A 21,580-nucleotide genomic window follows, 5' to 3' on the forward strand; every position below is an offset into this window, starting at 1 on the left:
TGGAATTCCCCATCTGGGGCTCTTTCTAAAATCTTTTCACGCTGGATGTGGTAATGCCGAGCTTTTCTTTTTTTTTTTGGTGTGACTATCATGTGAGGGGATGCTGTTTTTATATTTGCTGTAAGGAAACGGGATTGTTTTTCTACTCGGGATAAATTTCACCCCATACAGAAAGCGCAAAAAGGGCCCCGTGTATCAGATAAATCCCACTGTGAGATAGTAACTATGCTTGACAGAGGTCTGTGCTTCTTCCTGTGATTCTGTGATTCTTTCTTTAAAAAAATTGATGTTATTTCCTGCCCTTGCTTGACAGGGAAGAAGAAAAATGCCATCAGCACAAAAGCCGATGCGGTACGGACACACGGAGGGACACACGGACGTGTGTTTCGATGACAGCGGCAGGTAACTGCCCCAATCCTAGAGAGAAGGGGAAAATATCATCATAAAAATGATCCCAGGGATGGAACACCTCCCTGCGAGGACAGGCTGAGAGCTGGGGCTGTGCAGCATGGAGAAGGGAAGGCTCCAGGGAGACCTGAAAGCCAGCTTTGGGTATCTGAAAGGGCTGTAAGAAAGAAGGGGATGGATTCTTTAGTGGGGTCTGTTGTGACAGGACAAGGGGAAATGGTTTCCAACTAAAAGAGGGAGAGTTAGATTGGTCATCGGAAAGATTTTTTTCCACAGTAAAGGCAGTGAAGCACTGACACAGATTGCTCAGATAGGTGGTGGATGGCCCTGCAAACACCCGAGGTCAGACTGGATGGGGCTCTGAGCACCTGATGGAGCTGTGAGTGTCCCTATTTATTGCAGGGAGTGGGACCAGGTAGCCTTGAAGGGTCCCTTCCAACTCAAACAATTCTATGACCATCTAGGGGATGGATGGTCACATTCCTGTCTGTTGCTTTCTGAGAATTATCTCTTCCAGCTGTAATATTGGACGGTTGGACCTATGACCTAGGTTGGTCTGGCACATCCTTTGTTTGTCTTTGTTGAGAACAGTATGTGTGTAGGACATATAGAATCATTAAGGTTGGAAGAGACCTCTAGGATCATCCATCACCCCCAGTATTGCCTACTAAGCCATGTTCTTTAATAATGCATTTCCATGCTTTTTAAACACCTCTAAGGATGGTGATTCCACCACCTGCCTGGGCAGCCTGTGCCAGTAGCTCACCTCTCTTTTGGATCAGAAATGTTTCCTAATATCCAACCTGACTCCTCCCTGATGCAACTTAATGCCATTACTTCTCATCCTATCGCTGTAACCAGGGAAAAAGGCCAACTCCTACACACACACGTATAAGATCCTCTATGTATTCTCTTTTACAAAAGTGATTTCATAGACTCTAAATGTATCTTGGAAGAAAATATGTTTTTGCATATGCTGTAAGAAGTCAAAGCTATATCTATCTCCAGCAAACTTGACAGTTGAAGACCATGTTAATATATTTATGGGTTCTGTAAGTCTGAAACGTGTTAAGCTTGTTAAACTTAAGTCAAGTGTGTGTTAACACTCTTAGTTTTGCCCTCAGCTGTAAGGTAAATTTTCGGAGGCTTAAGAAGCAATTAAATGCTCAGCTGGCAGTGAAATGAGTCCTCTGAAAAATTCCACCTAGATCCTGGTGAGCATGCATTGATAAGTAAAGTTCAATTCAGTGAGTGCCAGGCCTAGAGGGTTATCAGAGACATCAGCACTGTGTTGTGCTACCAGATTTGTATTTTTTTTCATGTTTATTAGCGTTCAGTGAATTATATCATACGTATTGTGTTTCAGTAAAAAAAAAACAACACACTTTGTTTTCATTTGGTTCAAATCCTGTGTCTTTGAACAGCTGCATCGTAACTTGTGGCAGTGATGGAGATGTTAGGATTTGGGAAAACCTGGATGATGATGATCCAAAGTCCATTAATGTTGGAGAGAAGGCTTATTCATGTGCTCTGAAGGTATGGTAATTAACAGATCTGTTAAATTGTGTTGTGCTGATGTTGATATATGTCTATTGAGATATGTCTGTTGAGCTGGTGTACTTAAGTAACATTTACACGTAAATTGAGATAATATATGGAAAAAGGCAAGAATAATATTGTGTGCAGCACATTTCGGTCTATTTGTCTTCACATCAATATATAGAAAACAGCATTGAATGGAGGTTAATCAGTGGCAAGTTCTGTTTAACTTTGAGCATACAACCACGTAGTATCTTTGTGTCAATGAAAATATTTAAGTAATATTGAAAACACTTTTCAAAAAGCCTCTAGAATTGTTGAATATTTTAGCTAAATTAAGTACTTTATGTAAACAAGAGTACTTCTAACAATTCATTTTTCACCATGTAGGCTTGTAGAGGAATTATTCATTATACTGACTTTCTGTAATATTATTTTTCCCCCTCTCCCCTCACAGTCAGTTATAATTATTTCAGACTTTGATCTCCTTTTTGAAAAACAAACCAAGCGGATTAAACTAATTATTCAGTGAACTTTGTAGACTGTTTCAGCATTTTCTCACAATGTCAGTCATCAAAAGTTTCTCAGCAGTTTATGGTGCAGCTGATTCCTGCTCTTTTGCCCATCCCATCTCAGAGGCTCTGAACTGCTGTTGAAGGGTATATGAAAATAGAAAGCCAAGAGCTTCTTTTGTGTGGCTCTGTTCTGAGGTCCAAGACATAAAATTTGTTAATCAAAAAATTGCTTTCCTGAGTCAGTGTCTGGTAATGCTTTGTTTATTTATATATATAAAAAATAATTACTTGATATTTAGCTCTCAAAATTGGTACTAGACCAGAATATTCTTCAGACATTTTGTTCCCCTTTGTCCCTTCCCCTCCGTTCTGAGTTGGAGGAGAACAAGATTTGTCTTTAACAGTAATTAATTTAAGAGGATACAGATTAGAGGCATTTCTGTCACTTGGCTGACTTGTTCTGCTGTTTGAAGTATGGCCTGCTCTGTTTATTTTAATGTTAAGGCAGTTCCTTGGAGTGTATCTAGAAACTATGATTGTAAATAAGAAGGTAAATAAGTTAACTTTATAAATTTGTGTAATAGGAAGTAATTCTTTTTAATATACTTATTCATGTATTTAGCTTGAGAATTCTCACACAGATTCCTTTGTGTGCAATTATTCTTACATGATGTTAGTAATAGAAGGTCCAGAATGTTGTCTTTATGACAGAGGGGAATTCTAGAAGTCTCCATCTGTTCTTCAGGTATCATAAAATAAAGTTTGCAGGGATAAAGGAGAATTTAAAATTGGTTTTCAATTCTTTGTGGTTTTGAAGGGGAGTCTAACAGATGAAATAAATGAGAATTCATACAAATGTATGATTTTAAAACTAATCGTTTGAAAACACATTCAGAATTACTGCCTTAAAACATTTTCTTCTTTTTCTTACATTCCTTGTATCTTCCTTTTAACATAACTTGTGCATATTCCCCAGTACCCACTGCTTTTTAGTTTTGCTATTGGTTTTCATCAAATTACTCCCAGTTTCTCACACAAAGTGAGGGGGTTTTGAGTGAGTTCATCATGTCAGAAATTGTGAAAATTAGCGATGAATACAGGAGGGAAACGTCTTGGTTGTAGTTTTTTGGACATCAGTGGAAACAGTCATGCGTTCTTAGTTTGTTGGAAAGGACTTTTAGCTCTGATCTCTTCTTTTTCTTATTTTTTCAGATTATTTAGCACTGGCTACTGCTTTCTGTTTCTTAGCATTTTGACTATAACTTTAGGCTTCTTTAAAAATAAGAAAGCATTTTTCAGTACACTGCAAAAACTTACTGCTGCATACAAGTGAGGAGTAATATTGTCACTTCAGGAAGACATGCTACTGTTCCAAGCATAGGATAATTATTTCTTTGTTTTGCAATCAATTTTAATCTGGAATAATTTTTTAGTAGACATCTCCCTTCTGTTTCTGAAAAGGACAAAGCTCATGAACTTCTCGTCTTTCCCTAGTGATGTTTAACTGTCAAGTTTGGTCCAAGGCTGCCCTCTCCTGATGATGTAGCATATTGATCTAAACAGGATGCAAGATCCTTCCTGTTCTAAGAGCTTTTTTGCCTATTTAAAAGGATGGGTTTTTTTCTATCCAACTGAAGAAGAGCAGACAGTTCTTTGAAATTCATTAGTGACTTTTCAGGGTATTTGTTATTTTAGTGAATACACAATTACAGAATCACAGAATGGCTTGGATTGGAAAAGACCTCAAGGATCACAAAGCTCCAACCCCCACCACAGGCAGGGCCACCAACCTCCACATCTCACAGCAGCCCAGGCTGCCCAGGGCCCCATCCAACCTGGCCTTGAACACCTCCAGGGATGGACGGGGCATCCACAGCCTCTCTGGGCAGCTGTTCCAGCACCTCACCACTCTCAGGAAAGAACTCAAGTTGGGAAGGTCTTGATGATGTAAATTGCCAAACAGGTAACATAATGACTTTTATGTGTACTGAAATGACTGGAGTGTATTTCTACAGTACTGAAACAAAGAGAATCATTGTATAAGTTTTTAAGTAGTTGGGTTAATGTGGCTTGGGCATAAATGTGGTTTCCCCACTACACTTTGTGTTGTTGTTTGTTTTTCTCTTTTTCTCTTTTTAGAATGGCAGATTGATCACAGCAGTATCAAACAACACTGTTCAGATACACACATTTCCTGAAGGAGCTCCAGATGGGATCCTTACTCGTTTTACCATGAATGCAAACCACGTTGTCTTTAATAGTGATGGTACCAGAATTGCTGCTGGATCTAGGTAATGTGTGCATCATAAGGAAAGGCATTGCTGGCAACTTCCTCACACAGTGATTTTTACCAATGGAATTATTAATCTACATACCTCAGAGGGTTTTAAAGTAATGCATAATGCCTTCCAGAGATGGTGGCAGTGGGGGAATGAATGAAAAGCACTGTTAATTCTCTGGGAGGCATTTGATCCACTAAATAGTTTTAAGAGGAAGTGTGGTGTTGTGAAATAATTCCTGCTCTTGAGGAGCTTTGAATGTTTTCAGCTTTCAGTCCTGCAATGCAAAAGCACAAGTGTTCACCCATATGGATCTCACTGCAGCATCAAGGATTTTGTTACTGTGTGCTAAAGATAATGTCCTGTCTCATCAGCATCGTAATGTGGCAAATGTATTCACACATGCAGAAGTTGGCTGAGTTCTGATCTGATGAGCTTTTTAGGCAGTGTAGCTAACCCAGACTGCCTGCTTGCTTCTCTGTTGGAATTTGTCCTCCATCCCTGCAGCAGAGATGGCTGAACGTTACATCTGCTGCCTGCCTCCTCGAAGTGTGAAGTGAACTAGAAAGCAGTTTGGATGGATATGGTGGGCTGTAAAGTCTGGCAGCTGCAGAGCAGACGTGCCAGCTCCACCAAAAGTGGGAGACTGGACAGCTGGGGACAGTAACTGCTCTAATCTCTAAATCTGACAGAGATCATGAATTTGGGCTCTTTGCCAGCGCTCATTTCTGAGGGAACAGCTCTGCCCCAGGATATGACTTTGATTTGAGAGATAAAGCAGGCAGCAAATTCCTTCTGCTTCCAAAAACTTCTACTCCCAAATCAGTACTTCTACAGCCTGGTCAGGGCCCTCACATGAGAGATAAGATGTTGTAAAACTGAGCTCACCCCTTGATGAGATCTTCTGTAACACACTGAAGGAGGTTGACAGCTGTGGTAGAGGGGAGTACAGCTAAGAAGAATTGCCTGTGTTATCACATATTTCTCAGTTTTTATGTGAAGTCTGTACACTTCAGTTTTGTGTAAGCTTAATGTAGTTAATGTATAATGTAAATTATAAAATGAGTGCCTAAAATTAGATTCCCCTTTGAAAATGTAGCAGTGAAGTAGCACGGGGAACAGTACCTAAAGATTCTGACAGGAGCTTTTTGGCTTAGAAGTTATTAGCATGGCTACTTTGTATTCAACTATAGTAATGTTTGTAATTTTGGAGGAGATAAAGTTGGGAAAAAAAAAAAGTAAATAAATAATAATAATAAATATATATATATATATATATATATATGATACTGGTCTTAATAATCTTGTTAACAACTTTACAAGATGAAGCATTTGCTCTGCCTTTTTTGACCAAGAGAATTATTTACAGTAAATGTGGGTCCCATTTAACAGATATTTCTTGTAAAGTCAGATTTCTGGTATCTAAGCACAAGTTTTCCCTAGAGTTCATAAAATAATATGTTTAACAGCTGTATGCTCTGTATGTATGCCATATCTTCAACCATATTTTATGAACTTTCATTTTATGAACTATCTTTTGATGAAGTTAATCTGTCCTTATAACAAACATTCAGACTCTTCTCCTTTAGGTTGTACTTCCCAGCAGATAACTGTCGTCCAATTTAATATTTATTACTGTAAACAAATATTCTGTCACCATTGATTCCAATGTTAATGCTTTTATCTCTGTGCCATTGTAATCTACAGTGACTTCATGGTCAAAGTTGTGGAAGTGGCTGATAGCAGCAAGCAGAAAACGTTCCGAGGACATGATGCTCCTGTCTTAAGCCTGTCTTTTGACCCCATGGATATTTATCTGGTAAAAATACTTTCTTGTTTACTTTCTACCTTGAATTTCCTTTTCCTTATGAGAAAAAAAGAAATATTTGTTGAGTAAAATGAACAAACAGACAGAACCAAGTGAGTGGGCACATAAATCTTCATTTCAGTTAACCACTGAAACTACTTGGAATTACCAAGATGATTTGACAGAAAATTTTAAGTCTTAAAACAGTTTAAACAAGGAGACTTTCTTTTTAAAAGTGCTTATGCATTCTATCTGTTTATTGTTGGTTATAGCATTTTAGTTCATTTGCAAAACTCTCTTCCATAGGCATCAGCAAGCTGCGATGGTTCTGTCAGAGTATGGAAAGTGGAAGATCAGGTAAAAGGCATTCCTTTCTGAGTTGAGTGTTTCAAAGGGAAGCAGGGATTTCACAGACAGCAAAAAGAACTGGACTGAAATAACCCTGCTGGAATAAATGCTGCTTATCTTTTTATATGTTAGCAGTAACAGCTGACAGTATTTACAAAAACTGTTTATATAGGGAGTTCATATGCATATAAAAGAGTAGCTATACTCTAAAACACCTGGAAGAAGACATGCTGTATGTTGAATACTGGCTTTTTTTAGTAAGAAATCTGACTGTACTTTATAGAATGCTTTTATCTATTTCTGGGAGAAATTCTAAGCCAGAGCATGAAATGCTGCCTGGGCTCTCGGCTGTTATCCTGTGAAATCCCTGATTTTTTTTTCTGTATCTTTCTTATTGGTCAACATCGTGTATTTTGTCCTCAGCGTATTCAAAAATAACTCTCTGTGCAAAGGTAACAACACTGGATTCCTATTTTTCTTAGAATTACAGAATCATAGAGTGGTTTGGGTTTCTAACCTTAAATATCATCTAGTCCTTACTCCCCTGCCATGAGCAGGGATGCTAGGGTTTCAGAATATCATCTGTTGCTTTCGGGGTTAAAGAGTAAACTTTATGCTAATAAACTGTTGTCTAGGTGTGTTTTGTTTTCGTTTACCTTTCCTGAGCTTTCTGTGAATTACTGATCAATTTTCAGACTGACTAGTGGCTTCTTTGACTTGGGTTTAGGAAGAGATTTGGATTTCACATGCCATGGTCTCTTCTCACTTGTGACAATGACAGGATGAGAGGAAATGGCCTCAAGTTGCACCAGGGTAAGTTTAGGTTGGCTATCAGGAAAAACTTCTTTACAGAAAGGGTTGTTAAGCACTGGAATGGGCTCCCCAGGGAGGTGGTTGAGTCACCAGCCCTGGATGTGTTTAAAAACCGTTTGGATGTGGTGCTCAGGGACATGATTTAGCAGTTAGGGTAGTATGGTTAGGTTGTGGTTGGACTTGATGATCTTTAAGATCTTTTCCAACCTGGGCAACTCTATGATTCTGTGACTCTGTGTTCAGTGAGATGATGCCTATTTTCCTTTGGTAGAGGTTTTTGTGTGCAGTGGTGCTTTCAGCTCTCTTGCTCTCTGCCTATGGCACACAAACTTAGTTTTCCAAGGACTCAAGGTTCAACTTGCTGCATTTCAGTCTTTTTTATTTGTGGAGTTGGGGCCATGTTATAGTGAGTACAAGGCTATTGAGAAGGGACTTGGTATGCTATTTTTTAGAAACAAAAAACAACAGCAAAAAAAAAAAAAATCCATTGCAAACTTCACAGCAGTTTCTCACAAAAGAGGGATGTAAATCACAGATTGAAGGACATAATATTTAAGAATCACAGTCATTGGGCTCAGCTTACCAATATTTGTGTCAAACAGTCCTGGGCACATAAGAAGTAAGATTTGGTGAGCCGCTGTCTCTGCTGGTCTTGCAGTCTAAGGAACTTGAGAAGAAAGTTTCAAGTGAACCCTATAATAAAGCAGTTCTGCATATACATATGGGATTATTTTTGCTAAATGCCATTATTGACTGGACCTAAGTATCCATGCAGAATTATTCCTGTAAGTATAATTGGGAATGTACTTTGCTTGTGCAATTGCTACTTTTTCAAACAAAGACATACTTTCTAATGTGAATTTCATACTGACAGTGGGTGCCCTTTGGGGCATTTAGGCTAACTGTCCTGGGGCTGTGGCAGTAATGTCATCTGTGCTGCAATAGGAGAACTTAGCAAGTCATTCATCTTTACATTGCTATTGTAAGATTCAGGCTGCTGTGTGTCACCTTGCTCCAGTCAGTCTGGATTTGACTGTAGCAAGGTGCAAAGAGCAGTCTGGCCAGATTTCTCTCTTTGTAACCTAAATGTATGAGCTCTTTTGTTCTGTGTGTCATTAAAAATACTTTTGCTGTAATCTTAACTTATAAGTAGTTGCATTGTAATTAAATATTTTCAAGTCTACATTGGCAAAGTATTTTTCAGTCTTTTTGGATATTTATTTATTTATTTATTTATTTATTTAGAAGGAGTAGGTACTTGTATGAAAGAATTTATTTCAGTTCTAAAAATTATATGCCTTTTTTTCCTTTTAGCTTTTTCCACAGAATCACACAATGACCCAGGTTGGAAGGGACCCCAAGGATCACGAAGCTCCAACCCCCACCACAGGCAGGGCCACCAACCTCCACATTTCACAGCAGCCCAGGCTGCCCAGGGCCCCATCCAACCTGGCCTTGAACACCTCCAGGGATGGAAGGGGCATCCACAGCCTCTCTGGGCACCCTATTCCAGCACTTCACCACTCTCCTTTAAGGGTTTTAAAAATACAGTAGATGTTCATAGAACTGGAGAACTCATTTTTGAATATTTTGTTTTCAGACATATGTGACAAACTGGCTGCTGCTGCAGAAATGTAATGACGTGATAAATGCTAAATCAATATGCAGGCTTGCCTGGCAACCTGGCAGTGGCAAGGTAAGTGACAGATTGTTGTAGCCACATCTTAATCCTCTGTTTCTCTTTGTACAGTAGAACTCAATCCAGGCAAGTCCAAATTCCAGCTCCAGAGAGTAAGGAAAATATTTGGGGTGAAGTTCACTTTTAGGAAAAACAAAAACTTGGAAGTGTTTGCTCGCTTAAGTGCCAGACTGTGCTTGGCAGTAGTCCATCTGTCAGCCCAAAACAATGTTGAACAGTCACAATGTGCTGAGTAGGAAGGAACATTGTGCATGAGGGAAATGACCTAATTGTTCACAGCAGAGCATCAAAGGAGTTCAGTCTCTCTCTTGGTATATTTTATCAATTAGTAATCTTGCTCTGCAAATGTCACCTAAGTGGTAAACTTAAAGAGGGTAAGGAGGAGGGAAGTTGCATTGCTGTGTAGATGTCTCTGTATCATATAACCTAGAGCATACCTGCCCCAGCTGGTAACATAAAGGAGAGAGGAGCAGATAGATTCAAACCTGTATGAAATGAAGCATGCCTCATCATACTTTAAGTAGAGGACAGAGAATTGAGCAAAAGGTGGTAATTTGGGAAAAATTGCTTGGTGGCTTTTGTTCTTGCCTGCTGTCTGGAAGGATGAATAATAGGTTCTGTCAAACTATTGACATTCTAGTATGCAGGGTCTAAGGAGTGTTTTCCAGTGGTTTCTCACAGTTCTGACTTGAATAATCTTCTATTTCCCCAACTTAGCCTTTTGTGAGCACTGTCTGCACGTGTCCACTCTCTGAAATACCTAGCATTATGGATTACTCTTCTGTGGGAGACAGAATGTCACTTAAAGCACAGGTTACTTGGTACACATATTGCATAAAAGCACAGACTTTAATGTTTACACAAATTCTTCACTGTCACACAAATGTAATCAGCTGCTTTGCTCCTATTATAAAGCAGATTATTAGAAATCTCTTTAAAACAAAAATAAACAAAGCCAACTAACACACAAATCCTATGAAGTAAACAGGCAGTAACAGCTATGTAGGTTTGCTAAATACCAAGTGAATTATTTCAGGAACGAGCTATTCAAGTAAGATTTATAGAGAAATTGTCATCTGATAAGAAGAGGGATGGGGAGGAAAGAAAAGGGAGAACATAAGACTTGTGTTCAGAGCACCAAAATTTATTTATGCGTGTTTCTTAGCTGTTACATAAATAAGAACTTAGAACCTTATGTTGCAGCTGTCATCAGTTTTCTGCCAGAAATAAATGAAGATTAAAGTAAAAACAAACATTCTTTGCTGTGTTGCATATGGAAAGCATTAAAGAACCTTGTAATTCAAGATTATTTCAGCATTCTTTACTTTCTCAGTTGGTATTGCTAGGATGCCAAGAGAACTGCTGGACATGTAGGCTGACACTACTGTAATACTTTTGAATGAAGAAGCTATGCTTTTTGGTTGAATGTTTTCTTGAAAGATAACTTGTTCTAAATTGCCTAATTCTTGTTTCCTTTCAACAGCTGCTGGCAATTCCTGTAGACAAAGTTGTTAAACTATACAGAAGAGAAACCTGGGATAATCAAGTTGATCTATCAGATACTTCCATCACGCAGGTAGGTACACAAAACATCTGCTTGCTAAATCTTCCATACAAATCTTAAGTGTTCTTCAGCTAGAAATATACCTTCTGCATAGGATTTTTTTCCCTTCCCACTTTCATTTCTGATCCTATTAACTTGATATCAGAAACCAAGGCAAGAGATATTAGATGAGTGTCAAACTTGTCTATGTGTCTCTGTTTTTTATCATGGGTTGTTTGATATGGTTTGTATTACAGCATTTAGTGACAGAAGTTGAGTATTCTGAAGGAGAGTAAGTGTGCTATCTTTAAAGAATGGTTGTGCTGGGAACTTTTCTGAAGGCAGTTCTAGTTTGGGAAGCTGGATGTGGTTTGCTAAAGATATTTTTTTTCTTCTAGAACGTCGATTTTATGCTTCAGAATATGAATGCGTTGTGTGCATTGGTAATACTTTGTCTCCCTATAATTTTTCATTCTTCCTAGCCCCTGAATGTTGTGGTGTGGTCTCCCTGTGGGCAGTACCTGGCAGCTGGAAGCGTGAATGGGTGTATGGTGGTGTGGAAGGTGGAAACCCAGGAGTGCATAGAGAGGTATGTAGTGCTGTTCCACAATCCCCATAATACATACTTTTTGTTAAAATAGAACTGTTATATCTCCTCTTTAAAACTTATTTGTGCAAATTGAGAACCATTGAATTGAGATTTACAGGGTAAGACAGTAAACCTTCTGCTAAAGTTCCACTGCAAACCGTACAATCACAGAGCATCCCTTGTTGGAAGGGACCCACAGGGATCATGGAGTCCCAGCCCTCTGTCTCCACACAGTACCACCCAAAATCACCCTATGTCTGAATGCATTGCCCAAATGCTCTGAGCTCCAGCAGCTAGGGGCCATGCCCACTGTCCTGGGCAGCCTGTTCCATGCCCACCACTCTCTGGTGCAGAAGCTTTCCCTGATCTCTACCTGACCCTCCCCTGATACAGCTCCATTCTGTTCTCTTACATCTAATTGCTGTCACCAGAGAGCAGAGACCCCAGTTCTATTTTTTTAGTATCCTAATTTTTAGTATCATCCACAAACTTAGCTACTATGCATTTGAGTGTGTGTCCAGATCACTTATAAAAACATTGAAGAGATTTACTGTAACCCTTTGAGTCTGAGCCATCAGCCAATTGTTCACTCTTTGTGTTTCGTACTTGTCTAGCTGTATGTTGGGCATTTTGTTCAGAGGGATACTGTGAGAAACAGTATCAAAAACTTTGCTAAAATCCAGAAAGATCACATCTATTGGCTTCCATTTGTCAACTAGGTGGACAACCTTTTCATGAAGGGAAATTAAGTTTATCAAGCAGTGCTTTCCCCTTTGAAGACCATATTGGCTGTGACCAATGACTACATTGTCTTTCAAGTGTTTTTCAATAACTCCCAGAATAATCTCCATAATTTAACCAGGCACTGAAGTGAGACTGACAGTTCTGTAATTACCAGGGTCTCCTTTCTTGTGCTGCTTAAAAACTGGGACATCTGCCAGCTTCTGGGAGCTCTCCAGATTTCCAAGACCGTTGAAAAGTAATTGAGAGAGGTCTCAGATTGACATCAGCCAGCTCTCTGAGTACCCTGGGATGAATCCCATTGAGCCCCATAGGCTTATATGCATTAGGTAGAGCAGCGAATCCCACACAGATCTGGGGTTGGGCTGGGATTTTATTGTCACTGCAGGTCTCAGTCATCCAACTCAGGGCTCTGAGGGTTCCAGAACCCAAAATGCAAATTGCGTTGGCCGGGAATCGAACCCGGGTCAACTGCTTGGAAGGCAGCTATGCTCACCACTATACCACCAACGCTGTGCTGTGCTAGCAAGAACTCCAGGAGGCAGCAAAATAAAGGCTTAAGCTAAAAAATCCCATCTATCTGATCTTATAGATGGTCTCTGCAAGCACATCAGGGGAGAGGAAGAACACAAGCAAGCACAGGTTTGGAAGAGTGGTGTCAGGTCTGGGTGGTCCTGCTGTGATGCAGGGCTAATGTTCAGGCTAGGCTTGAGCAAGGGAGCAAGAGGAGGGCTCTTCCCTTATGCACACTAGTGAGGCACACTAATACCTAATTTCTTGTGCTGATGGGTATTCAGGGCCTGCCACATCATTCCCATATTCTGCCAGGAAGCAACTTCCACTGATGTCTGTCAGGTAGGAAAGTGGTGTTGCTTTGCCTTCCCCCACCATCTGTAGTGTGCATAGCTAAAAGAATCTGGAAGCATTTCAAAGGCGTTATTTTTTTATTGCATTTTAATCTTCTAGTTGATTAAAGAATAGTTTTGATGGAAACAGATCTCCAAGTTACAAAGTTCAAGATTGTTGGCAGTAAGATGCAACTAAAGGAGAAATACTGACATGTCAGTAAGTCAGAAGGCAGGAAAAGGACAAATAGAACTTTATCTTGGTTAGTTACAGTGAGGAACAGAAGGGAGGCTTTATCTGTCTGAATATCTTGAGTCAGAAACATGATTGTTACTCTAGTGCATATGTAAGGCCTTAAAGACATCATGTAAATAATTCATGGGAGGATTGTTTTGTGAGAATAAAGGGAGGAGAAGATGAAGGACTAAATCATCAATTTGGTACAAGAGAAACAGCTGAATGTTCTTTTTATAACTGGATGGTTCTGGAACATATTGTCTGCTGGGGAATTACTTTGTATTCTGCATGCATCAGGAAGCTGTTGTTTTATGAATATGATTCTGATTGATTTTAAAGCTTTAATTATTTCCTTCATAGAAAAGGAAGGTCTGCTCTATTTTTTAGGGTAGCTATTTATTCCAAAGGTAATTTATTAATTATTTTATTATCTGTATATATATATTTATGTTATTTTCTTTAGTATTACCACTGCTTACAATAACTTGAGGGTGTTTCTGCTCTGAGAGTCTTAATAAAAATAGGGAATTTTCATGTTCTTTTTAGGATGAAGCATGAGAAAAGTTATTCGATTTGCGGACTGGCATGGCATCCCAAATATGAGCAAATAGCTTATACAGATACTGAAGGAAATCTGGGGTTGTGGGAGGACATCGGTGGTGGAAAGAAACCAAACGACAAGGTGATCAGCACCAATTATTTCTTACATTCAAGTGATCGTTTATGTCATCAAATTGCATGAAACGTTTTCTACTGAGTGTTCCCATCAGCTCAGGCTGCCCAGGGCCCCATCCAGCATGGCATTGAGCACCTCCAGGGGTGGGAACCCACAGCTCTGGGCAGGGCCAGGGCCTCATCACCCTCATAGTTAAGCATTTTTTCCTAATTACCCTGTTAGTTTGAAACCTTTACCCCTTGTCCTATCTCTACACTCTGATTAAAGTCCCTCTCCAGATTTTCCATAGGCCTCCTTTATATACTGGAAGGAATTAGAATTGCTAATATTGATAAAAATAGTTAATAATTATCACCTGATAATTAATTATAATTGATAACATGGTTTTAGGTTGCCAATACTGTTACGAAAGACTATGAAGATCTTTTTGATGGAGATGATGATGACTATTTAAATGGAGATATGATTGAACCACAATCTTCCCCAAACACTGGAGCTAATGGAGATCATGGTGATGATGATGATGACCTTATGCCAACATCAGGCCATCCAAGACAGGCAGTAATTGATGATGATGATAATTCATTAGGTACAGAATAAGCTAATTTTCCAGAGCTCTGTAGTGCTGTTATTGAAACAGATTCTTAGCATCCTTTCTTGGCATCGTCTATTTACCTACATTCTGTCTTATTTTTCCAGATAACTTTTCACTGTTTTAATATTTTTACCTATTTTCTGCTGCAATGATAATACTTGGAAGATATCAATATACATGTATGTGTTTGAAACTTTTAGATATTGGAATGATAAAAGCTAATTCCAATCTACTTGAAAAGGAGGAGGATGATGATGATGATCAGATTGGTGGCTTTCCAGCTCTGCCAACGTCATCTACACAGCAGCCTTTTTATGATGGGCCAAGGCCAACCCCCAGGCAAAAACCATTCCAGTCTGGCTCCACTCCTGTACATCTCATGCATCGCTTCATGGTAAATCTCACTTCTGTGTGGTTCTGTAAATGTAGTTGCTTTGTTAATATTGTATTAATATCCTGGTTTTGCTTGATCTTAATCTGATCTTTCCCAAATCTATATTTGTATGTTGTGGTTTTGTTCTTTTTTTTTTTTTTTTTTAATTGCTTCACAGTGTGAAGCTAACTAGTAAAAATTAGGCTTCGTGTTAATGCAGACTGCACAGTTTTATGCCTTGTGTTTTGGTTGCTTTTGATGTAGAAGTAAATATTTGGCTTCGAGACAGAAATACAGTTTGTACCTGTGCTATGGAAGTCAAACTTTCTATTTAGTCAGAATTTGTGGATATTTTTGTACTTTTAAGATTTGTGCTTTCATCAGTCATTATTTCTTTGTAACTGCAAGCTGTTAACGTTTTATTTTGTAAGGAGAAATATGGCTAAGCAATGAGAACAAAACTGTTTTTTGACCTAGTTGAGCTGTTTCAAAACTAAACAGACCTGTCTATGTAACTCTTCAGCCTTCTTCCAGTTTCCCACCTAGTACTGGTTCAGATGGTTATCTTACAGTAGGCTATTTGAGGGCAGTCAATATGATGGACGATTTTATTATTTCTTTTGAATAGGTTTGGAATTCTGTTGGTATCATTCGTTGTTACAACGATGAACAAGACAACGCTATTGATATAGAATTCCATGATACCTCCATACATCATGCCACACACCTGCCTAACTCCCTGAATCACACCATGGCTGACCTTTCTACTGAAGCTATTTTACTAGCCTGTGAGAGTACAGAGGAACTCGCAAGGTAAGCCATGGCTTTGCTCTGCCAAACTTGTAGTATGGAATTACACTTACCACGTTTCATATATCCTAGCTCTTATCACTTTAGTTTAGATTTTTGGCTTTTGATCTTGTTCTTTTATTTATGGGGCTGCTTTTGAGGAGGATTTTTCACCTCCGCCCATGTGCAATCTTCAAGATATTTAAAGATGTATTTTGTTTCCTGTGGATTTTTTTCTTTTTTTTCTTTTTTCCCAAACACATATATACTAGAAAGTGCATGCATTGCTAGCACAAAGGAAATTGTAAACGTGAACAATAGTCTTTCAGTCTGCTCAGATCAATGATAAATTGTGAGGTCTGTGCTATTTCTTTTCACAGCGTTGCTAAGGAGAGATGTTTGGAGATACCCACAGTCTTAGAAGAAAAATTATAATGTGAAGAGCTTAAGAACATTTAAGAGCAGCAGCAGTACTATTGCTGTTTTTTCTTGTGTTTTCTGTAGAAATATCTTGAAGGAAGAACTTTTTGCTTATTCTGGCACATACAGCACTGTGACAGGCTGAGAAGCAATCTTTGCCTTTGAGAGTATTATTTGTATGTATTGATTATCTGACTTTGAACTTTTTTTTTTTCCAAAGTGAGGTGAACATGTGAGTTATCTATCAAAAATAATGGTGTCTGTGAATTGGTTACAGACAATTTTCAATTATTAAGATGTCAGAACCAAAGTTCCCTTTTCTTTTTTTGCTCCTGAAGGATAGCATGATTTGACAAATATGTAATAAAGGCTTGTTGTCAGGAGTACCAAACACCTTCAGTTCCTGTTAACGCTAATTAAGCACAACACTTGTCTATTTCCATCTAAAAATCTCCTTTCAGACCTCTAATATGTCTCATGCTTCAGAGGCTCTAAATCTACAGTGGTGGAGTTCAAGTTGGTTCTTCAGGTTTTGAATAGTAAGAGCAGGGCTTTGCAAATCTTGTAATCTGTAGGATGACATTGTTCCTTTCCATGAGACTCACAGATCCAAGGTCTCTGATAGAAACATATTAGGTTAGTGTAGTTGAAGTGCATGGTATATTTTCAGATATTTTATTTATTTTTTCTTGTTCAAATACTTACGTGCTGTTCTTTTTCTCTCTTTCAGCAAGCTCCACTGCATTTATTTTAGCTCCTGGGATGCAAACAAGGAGTGGACAGTAGATATGCCAAAGGATGAAGATATTGAAGCAATCTGTCTAGGTCAGGGCTGGGCTGCTTGTGCCACTAGTGCCTTGCTGGTTCGACTGTTTACAGTTGGAGGAGTTCAGAAAGAGATATTCTGTCTCCCAGGTCCAGTGGTGTCTATGGCAGGGCATGGAGAGCAGCTGATGATTATTTATCACAGAGGTATTTCTCCCTTCTGTCCTTTTTGTGTCCTTAGTTTGTGTTTTCATTCCTCATCTGTTACTGGCTTCAAAATGCTGTATTTGTGTAGTCGTCAGAAATATTTTACTTTTCCCCCTTGTCTTGACGATGGCTATACTGTCACAACCTGTAAGTCTTCAGCATCTGACAGTAAAGCATATGTTTTATATTGGGATGCCTAGATTAACTTGTGGGGAACAGGAGAATTTTATAACAGTAGCACAAATAGATTGAACTTAGGTTTCAGTCATGCCATGATTAATTATTTGAGGAAATTAAGGAACTAGTTGTTATGCATACTTTGTATGTCAAAAGGAACAAGTAGTCTCTTGTCTGGGAGTCTATTCTTGAATAACACTGCCTTAGACTTAGCTTTTGATTCAGAAGTTACCTAAATCTAGCCAAGTGACAAAGACCACTTGCTTTCTAACATAGTCTTTGAACAACTTCTTCCTAGGTACTGGATTTGATGGAGACCAGTGCCTTGGAGTACAGCTGATGGAGCTTGGAAAGAAGAAGAAACAAATTTTGCATGGAGATCCTCTTTCTCTTACAAAGAAATCCTATTTGGTGTGGGTTGGATTCTCAGCAGAAGGTATGGAGTTAAATGAAATGCAAATAAAATTAATAAGGTAAAATTAATGAAAGCCCTGAACTGGGATCAGTTCCCTGGCAGTAGCACTGGCTGTCAGAAGGTGGCGCTTCTTTCTAAGGAAAGCAGTTTGCCAGCCAGGTCGTGCTGTTTGTGTGAGAGGATATTGAATTTGAGTTATGTAAAACGTCATTTCCCAGCAGTATCCACCAGATCAAACTCAGCCACGTCATAATTAGTTGCCTGTCAGAATAATTCTCTGCATTTGTATCCAACAGGTACCCCGTGTTACGTGGATTCTGAGGGAATTGTGAGGATGTTGAACCGAGGACTTGGGAACACTTGGATTCCAGTGTGTAACACACGAGAGCATTGCAAAGGCAAATCTGATCATTACTGGGTCGTTGGCATCCATGAAAACCCCCAGCAGCTCAGGTCAGATATGCCCCAAGGGAAATGCTCCATTTGTCTTACCTCCTAGAAAGAGAAACTGGAAATAAGTTTTACTAAAACAGATAATTATACATGAATGTAATTCAGCATGAATGTTTCGTTACTAAGTTTGTTTTGAATAAACTCTTAGTTTTATAATGTGTAACAAACTAATATTAGCTTCTTGCCTTGGCTGACAGGGATGTGCACTTTGTTATGGAATCACATCTCTGATGCAGGCAATTTGTAAACTGCACTTTGCTTATGGTTGCTCTTAGGATTCTGCTTCTGTTGTTGATACGTTTTTTTTTAATTTCTGAGTTTTTAGCTATATTTTTCCCTTTTGTCCCTTTGAGAAGACTCAAATCCTGTAACAAATCTACATTGTTAGGCTCAGATAAAAAGAACAATCTGGTATTATGTTAATATTTAAACTGTGGCCACAAAGAAAGATTCTGGGAAAGTGCTGATGTGTTCAAATAATTATTTAGCTGAGAGTGACCCATTACTTTAAAATGTGAGTATTCCTCTTAATTGTAACAAGCACCAGAGACACTTAGTGCCAAGCTTTGTGCGTAGTCTTATTCAGTGATCTGTGTCCTTTTCCCACTGGATCATAGAATCCATAGAATCCTAGAATGGCCTGGGTTGCAAAGGAGCACAGTGCTCACCCAGTTCCAACCCCCTGCTATGTGCAGGTCACCAACCAGCAGCCCAGGCTGCCCAGAGCCACATCCAGCCTGGCCTTGAATGCCTGCAGGGATGGGGCATCCACAGCCTCCTTGGGCAACCTGTTGCATTTTATTGAAATTTAGGCTGTCTCACTTTGCTGGTCACGCAGGTCACCAAGAATGTGCAGGACACATTGTGTTGGTGGGATGGTCAGCTGCAAGTCAGTCATCTTGTCTTTCTGCTCCAAAAAGGATGGTGCTGACCTCTGAATTGCAAAGGGCATTCGATTCAGAGCCACCAGCATACTGAAGATAAGGGGGGGGGAGGGTTATTGTGGGAACAACATATGCTGTAACCAACCTGGATAGCCAGAACACTAATGCTTCCTGTTCCTTTTTCCCCTAGTGTTCGAAACACTAGCTTAGAGCTATGAAACCAGACATTTTTGTCAATGCTTGTTGGTGCTGCTGGAAACACAGCTCTTCTCCAATCAATGTTTTGCTTAAGTGATAGTTACCAGAACACTAGATTAATGAAACATTAAGACTACATTGTTAGTGTACGTGTATCTGCATGCCCTCCCTTTTTGTTTTCGCCCTCTGTGTGCCTAAATACAGCACTGTGAAGTCCAAAACCTTCATCAGAATAAGCAGTCGATGTGCCTGCTCTTTTTCCAGTGGCCTTTTGTTGTTTGGTAGATTCTGCATTTAATAAACTGCACTTATGTTTTGTAATTGCTGTCAAATTGTGTGTTGTGTGAGATAGAGATCTGTGTCTGTTCTGTGCCATACTTTTCTGATGTGAACAAGAGCAGCGTGTGCCTTGCTGCTTTCAAAATCTTTTATTGGTTGCAGTGTAAAAATAACCCTTCATATGCAATCTTACGTCTTGCTATATTTAAGTCAGTAATTTAATTACTACTTTTTTAAGACCAAATCCTCTTAAAGTATCTTGCTTCTTAGGAGACGTGGTTTAAATGATGAGGATTGCAGCTGCTTTTTGTTTCCCATGCACAGGTGTATTCCTTGCAAAGGAGCCCGATTCCCTCCGACACTTCCACGTCCTGCAGTGGCAATATTATCTTTTACACTCCCTTACTGCCAAGTTACAACAGAAAAGGGACAGATGGAGGTATGGAATGATGCTGAGACCACAGCTGATTGTCTTAGACATCCGCATAGTAGGGATTATACAAGCTTTCTATTAATCATCTCTGCGAGGAAGAGGGTGGTACAAACTCTGCTTAAGGCACCTGGCTAAGGAGGTTATCTGAGTTCAGGCTTTCCATTTGTTTTGCTTTACAGCTGGTTCTAGAAGAATACCTAATGAAGCTGTTAGAGTTGACACAAGGTTAATATTTACAAATAAAGGAGAACATCTAGAAAAGTATATCAATTATCCCATTTTTAATTGATTTATGTATTACGGTGTTGTGGGGTTCAGCTGTAGTACATGAAATAGAAATGGACATGAAATGCTGGCTTCAAACTTAGAGACTGTCCAGTGCTGTTGGAAGTTCATTCTCATAGAAGTGTAAAGAGTTTCAACAAGTACTTTTCTTCTATGAACTCATTTTAATTCCTATTGAAGATCTATTTATTTATTAATTTATTCTTTATTTGATGGACAATGGTGGTTTGCTTGTTTCGTTTTGTTTTTCCTGTCTTTTCCAAACAATAAAAGGGAACCTTCAGGAACTGTCAAATTAGCCTGAGGGAATTTGTACTTCATTGTGTGTTGTGCTTATAAAGAAACAGATGATTCCTAAGATCTAATGACAACTTAGTGGCTTTGAATGAGTTATTTTTCCACAGAGCTAGGCTGGTGAAATAACCATACCAGTATTTCACTGGAAAACATCAGTTATGAGTTTTTTTTTCAGCTGTCTCACAAATGAGTATTACTCCTACAGTTCCAGTGTTACTGTGGAATACTTCCACTTTGCTGTGGGACAGAAATTACAAGATAAAACGATCAATTTGTTCAAGAATTGCCTGTGCTGTGTAGCAAAGTGAAGAAGTGAAGAAGTCTAAGAATCATCCTACTGAAAGCCTGTGGTGCAAATGGAATTTAGAATACATGGAGTCTGTTCAGTTTGTAGATGGATATTAAGTGTGGTCTGCTTATCTTGATGAGGCATTGGCATTTGAAGAGAGTTGTCTACCTCTCGCCATCGTTATAAAATGAAAAGAAGACTTAAGAATGAATGATAAAATCCTTTGTAAGTTGTTAGGCATTGAGCTAAGAGCTTCCTTGTTTACCCCCACCTGACCTCCAGAATGTCTCTCTCTTTTTCAGGAGCAATACTGGCGGTCAGTGGTATTTCACAACTATGTGGATTACTTATCAAGAAATGGCTACGAGCTTGATGAAAATGCTAAAAGTCAGCCAGTGAAAGAACAGCAGGAACTTTTGATGAAATTGTTTGCTGTAAGTACAAGGAAATCAAAAACAAAAATAATCCGTGACGCTTTATTTTGAGTAGATGGCATTTGATTTAAACTCTGATGTGATTCTCTGAGTGGAAGTTTGGCTCGTCCAGTGGAAGTTAGTGCTCCCCAGATGCAATAAGAGGTGGATGGCAGCTCATGTTGTTATTGCTTATCACAGGATAGAAAGAAGGAAGGCTTCTTAACCAAAAATTAAAGAAAAAACAGCCGTCTAAAAAGAGATTGAT

General features: G+C 39.0%; 1 protein-coding gene and 1 non-coding gene across 2 annotated transcripts in view; one reads left to right on the top strand and one right to left on the bottom strand.

Annotated features, from left to right (window-relative positions):
- The first annotated feature begins 293 nt into the window (after window positions 1-293).
- WDHD1 (WD repeat and HMG-box DNA binding protein 1) overlaps window positions 294-21,580 on the top strand; it is a 29,767-nt gene continuing 8,480 nt past the window's right edge. Inside the window, exons 1-17 of the mRNA XM_010712117.3 lie at window positions 294-402; window positions 1,833-1,944; window positions 4,602-4,753; window positions 6,449-6,560; window positions 6,855-6,905; window positions 9,310-9,405; window positions 10,892-10,984; window positions 11,434-11,540; window positions 13,911-14,046; window positions 14,431-14,629; window positions 14,836-15,029; window positions 15,637-15,821; window positions 16,948-17,189; window positions 17,665-17,802; window positions 18,078-18,234; window positions 19,920-20,034; window positions 21,202-21,333. Coding sequence (XP_010710419.1) covers window positions 326-402; window positions 1,833-1,944; window positions 4,602-4,753; window positions 6,449-6,560; window positions 6,855-6,905; window positions 9,310-9,405; window positions 10,892-10,984; window positions 11,434-11,540; window positions 13,911-14,046; window positions 14,431-14,629; window positions 14,836-15,029; window positions 15,637-15,821; window positions 16,948-17,189; window positions 17,665-17,802; window positions 18,078-18,234; window positions 19,920-20,034; window positions 21,202-21,333 — 2,298 coding nt within the window. The 5' untranslated portion in view covers window positions 294-325. The remainder of the gene's footprint in view (window positions 403-1,832; window positions 1,945-4,601; window positions 4,754-6,448; window positions 6,561-6,854; window positions 6,906-9,309; window positions 9,406-10,891; window positions 10,985-11,433; window positions 11,541-13,910; window positions 14,047-14,430; window positions 14,630-14,835; window positions 15,030-15,636; window positions 15,822-16,947; window positions 17,190-17,664; window positions 17,803-18,077; window positions 18,235-19,919; window positions 20,035-21,201; window positions 21,334-21,580) is intronic.
- Window positions 12,723-12,794, bottom strand: TRNAG-UCC. The gene has a single exon. It is a non-coding gene; the product is annotated as a tRNA-Gly (tRNA).

The sequence above is a fragment of the Meleagris gallopavo genome, chromosome 5, assembly GCF_000146605.3.
Source record: "Meleagris gallopavo isolate NT-WF06-2002-E0010 breed Aviagen turkey brand Nicholas breeding stock chromosome 5, Turkey_5.1, whole genome shotgun sequence".
NCBI lineage: Eukaryota > Metazoa > Chordata > Aves > Galliformes > Phasianidae > Meleagris > Meleagris gallopavo.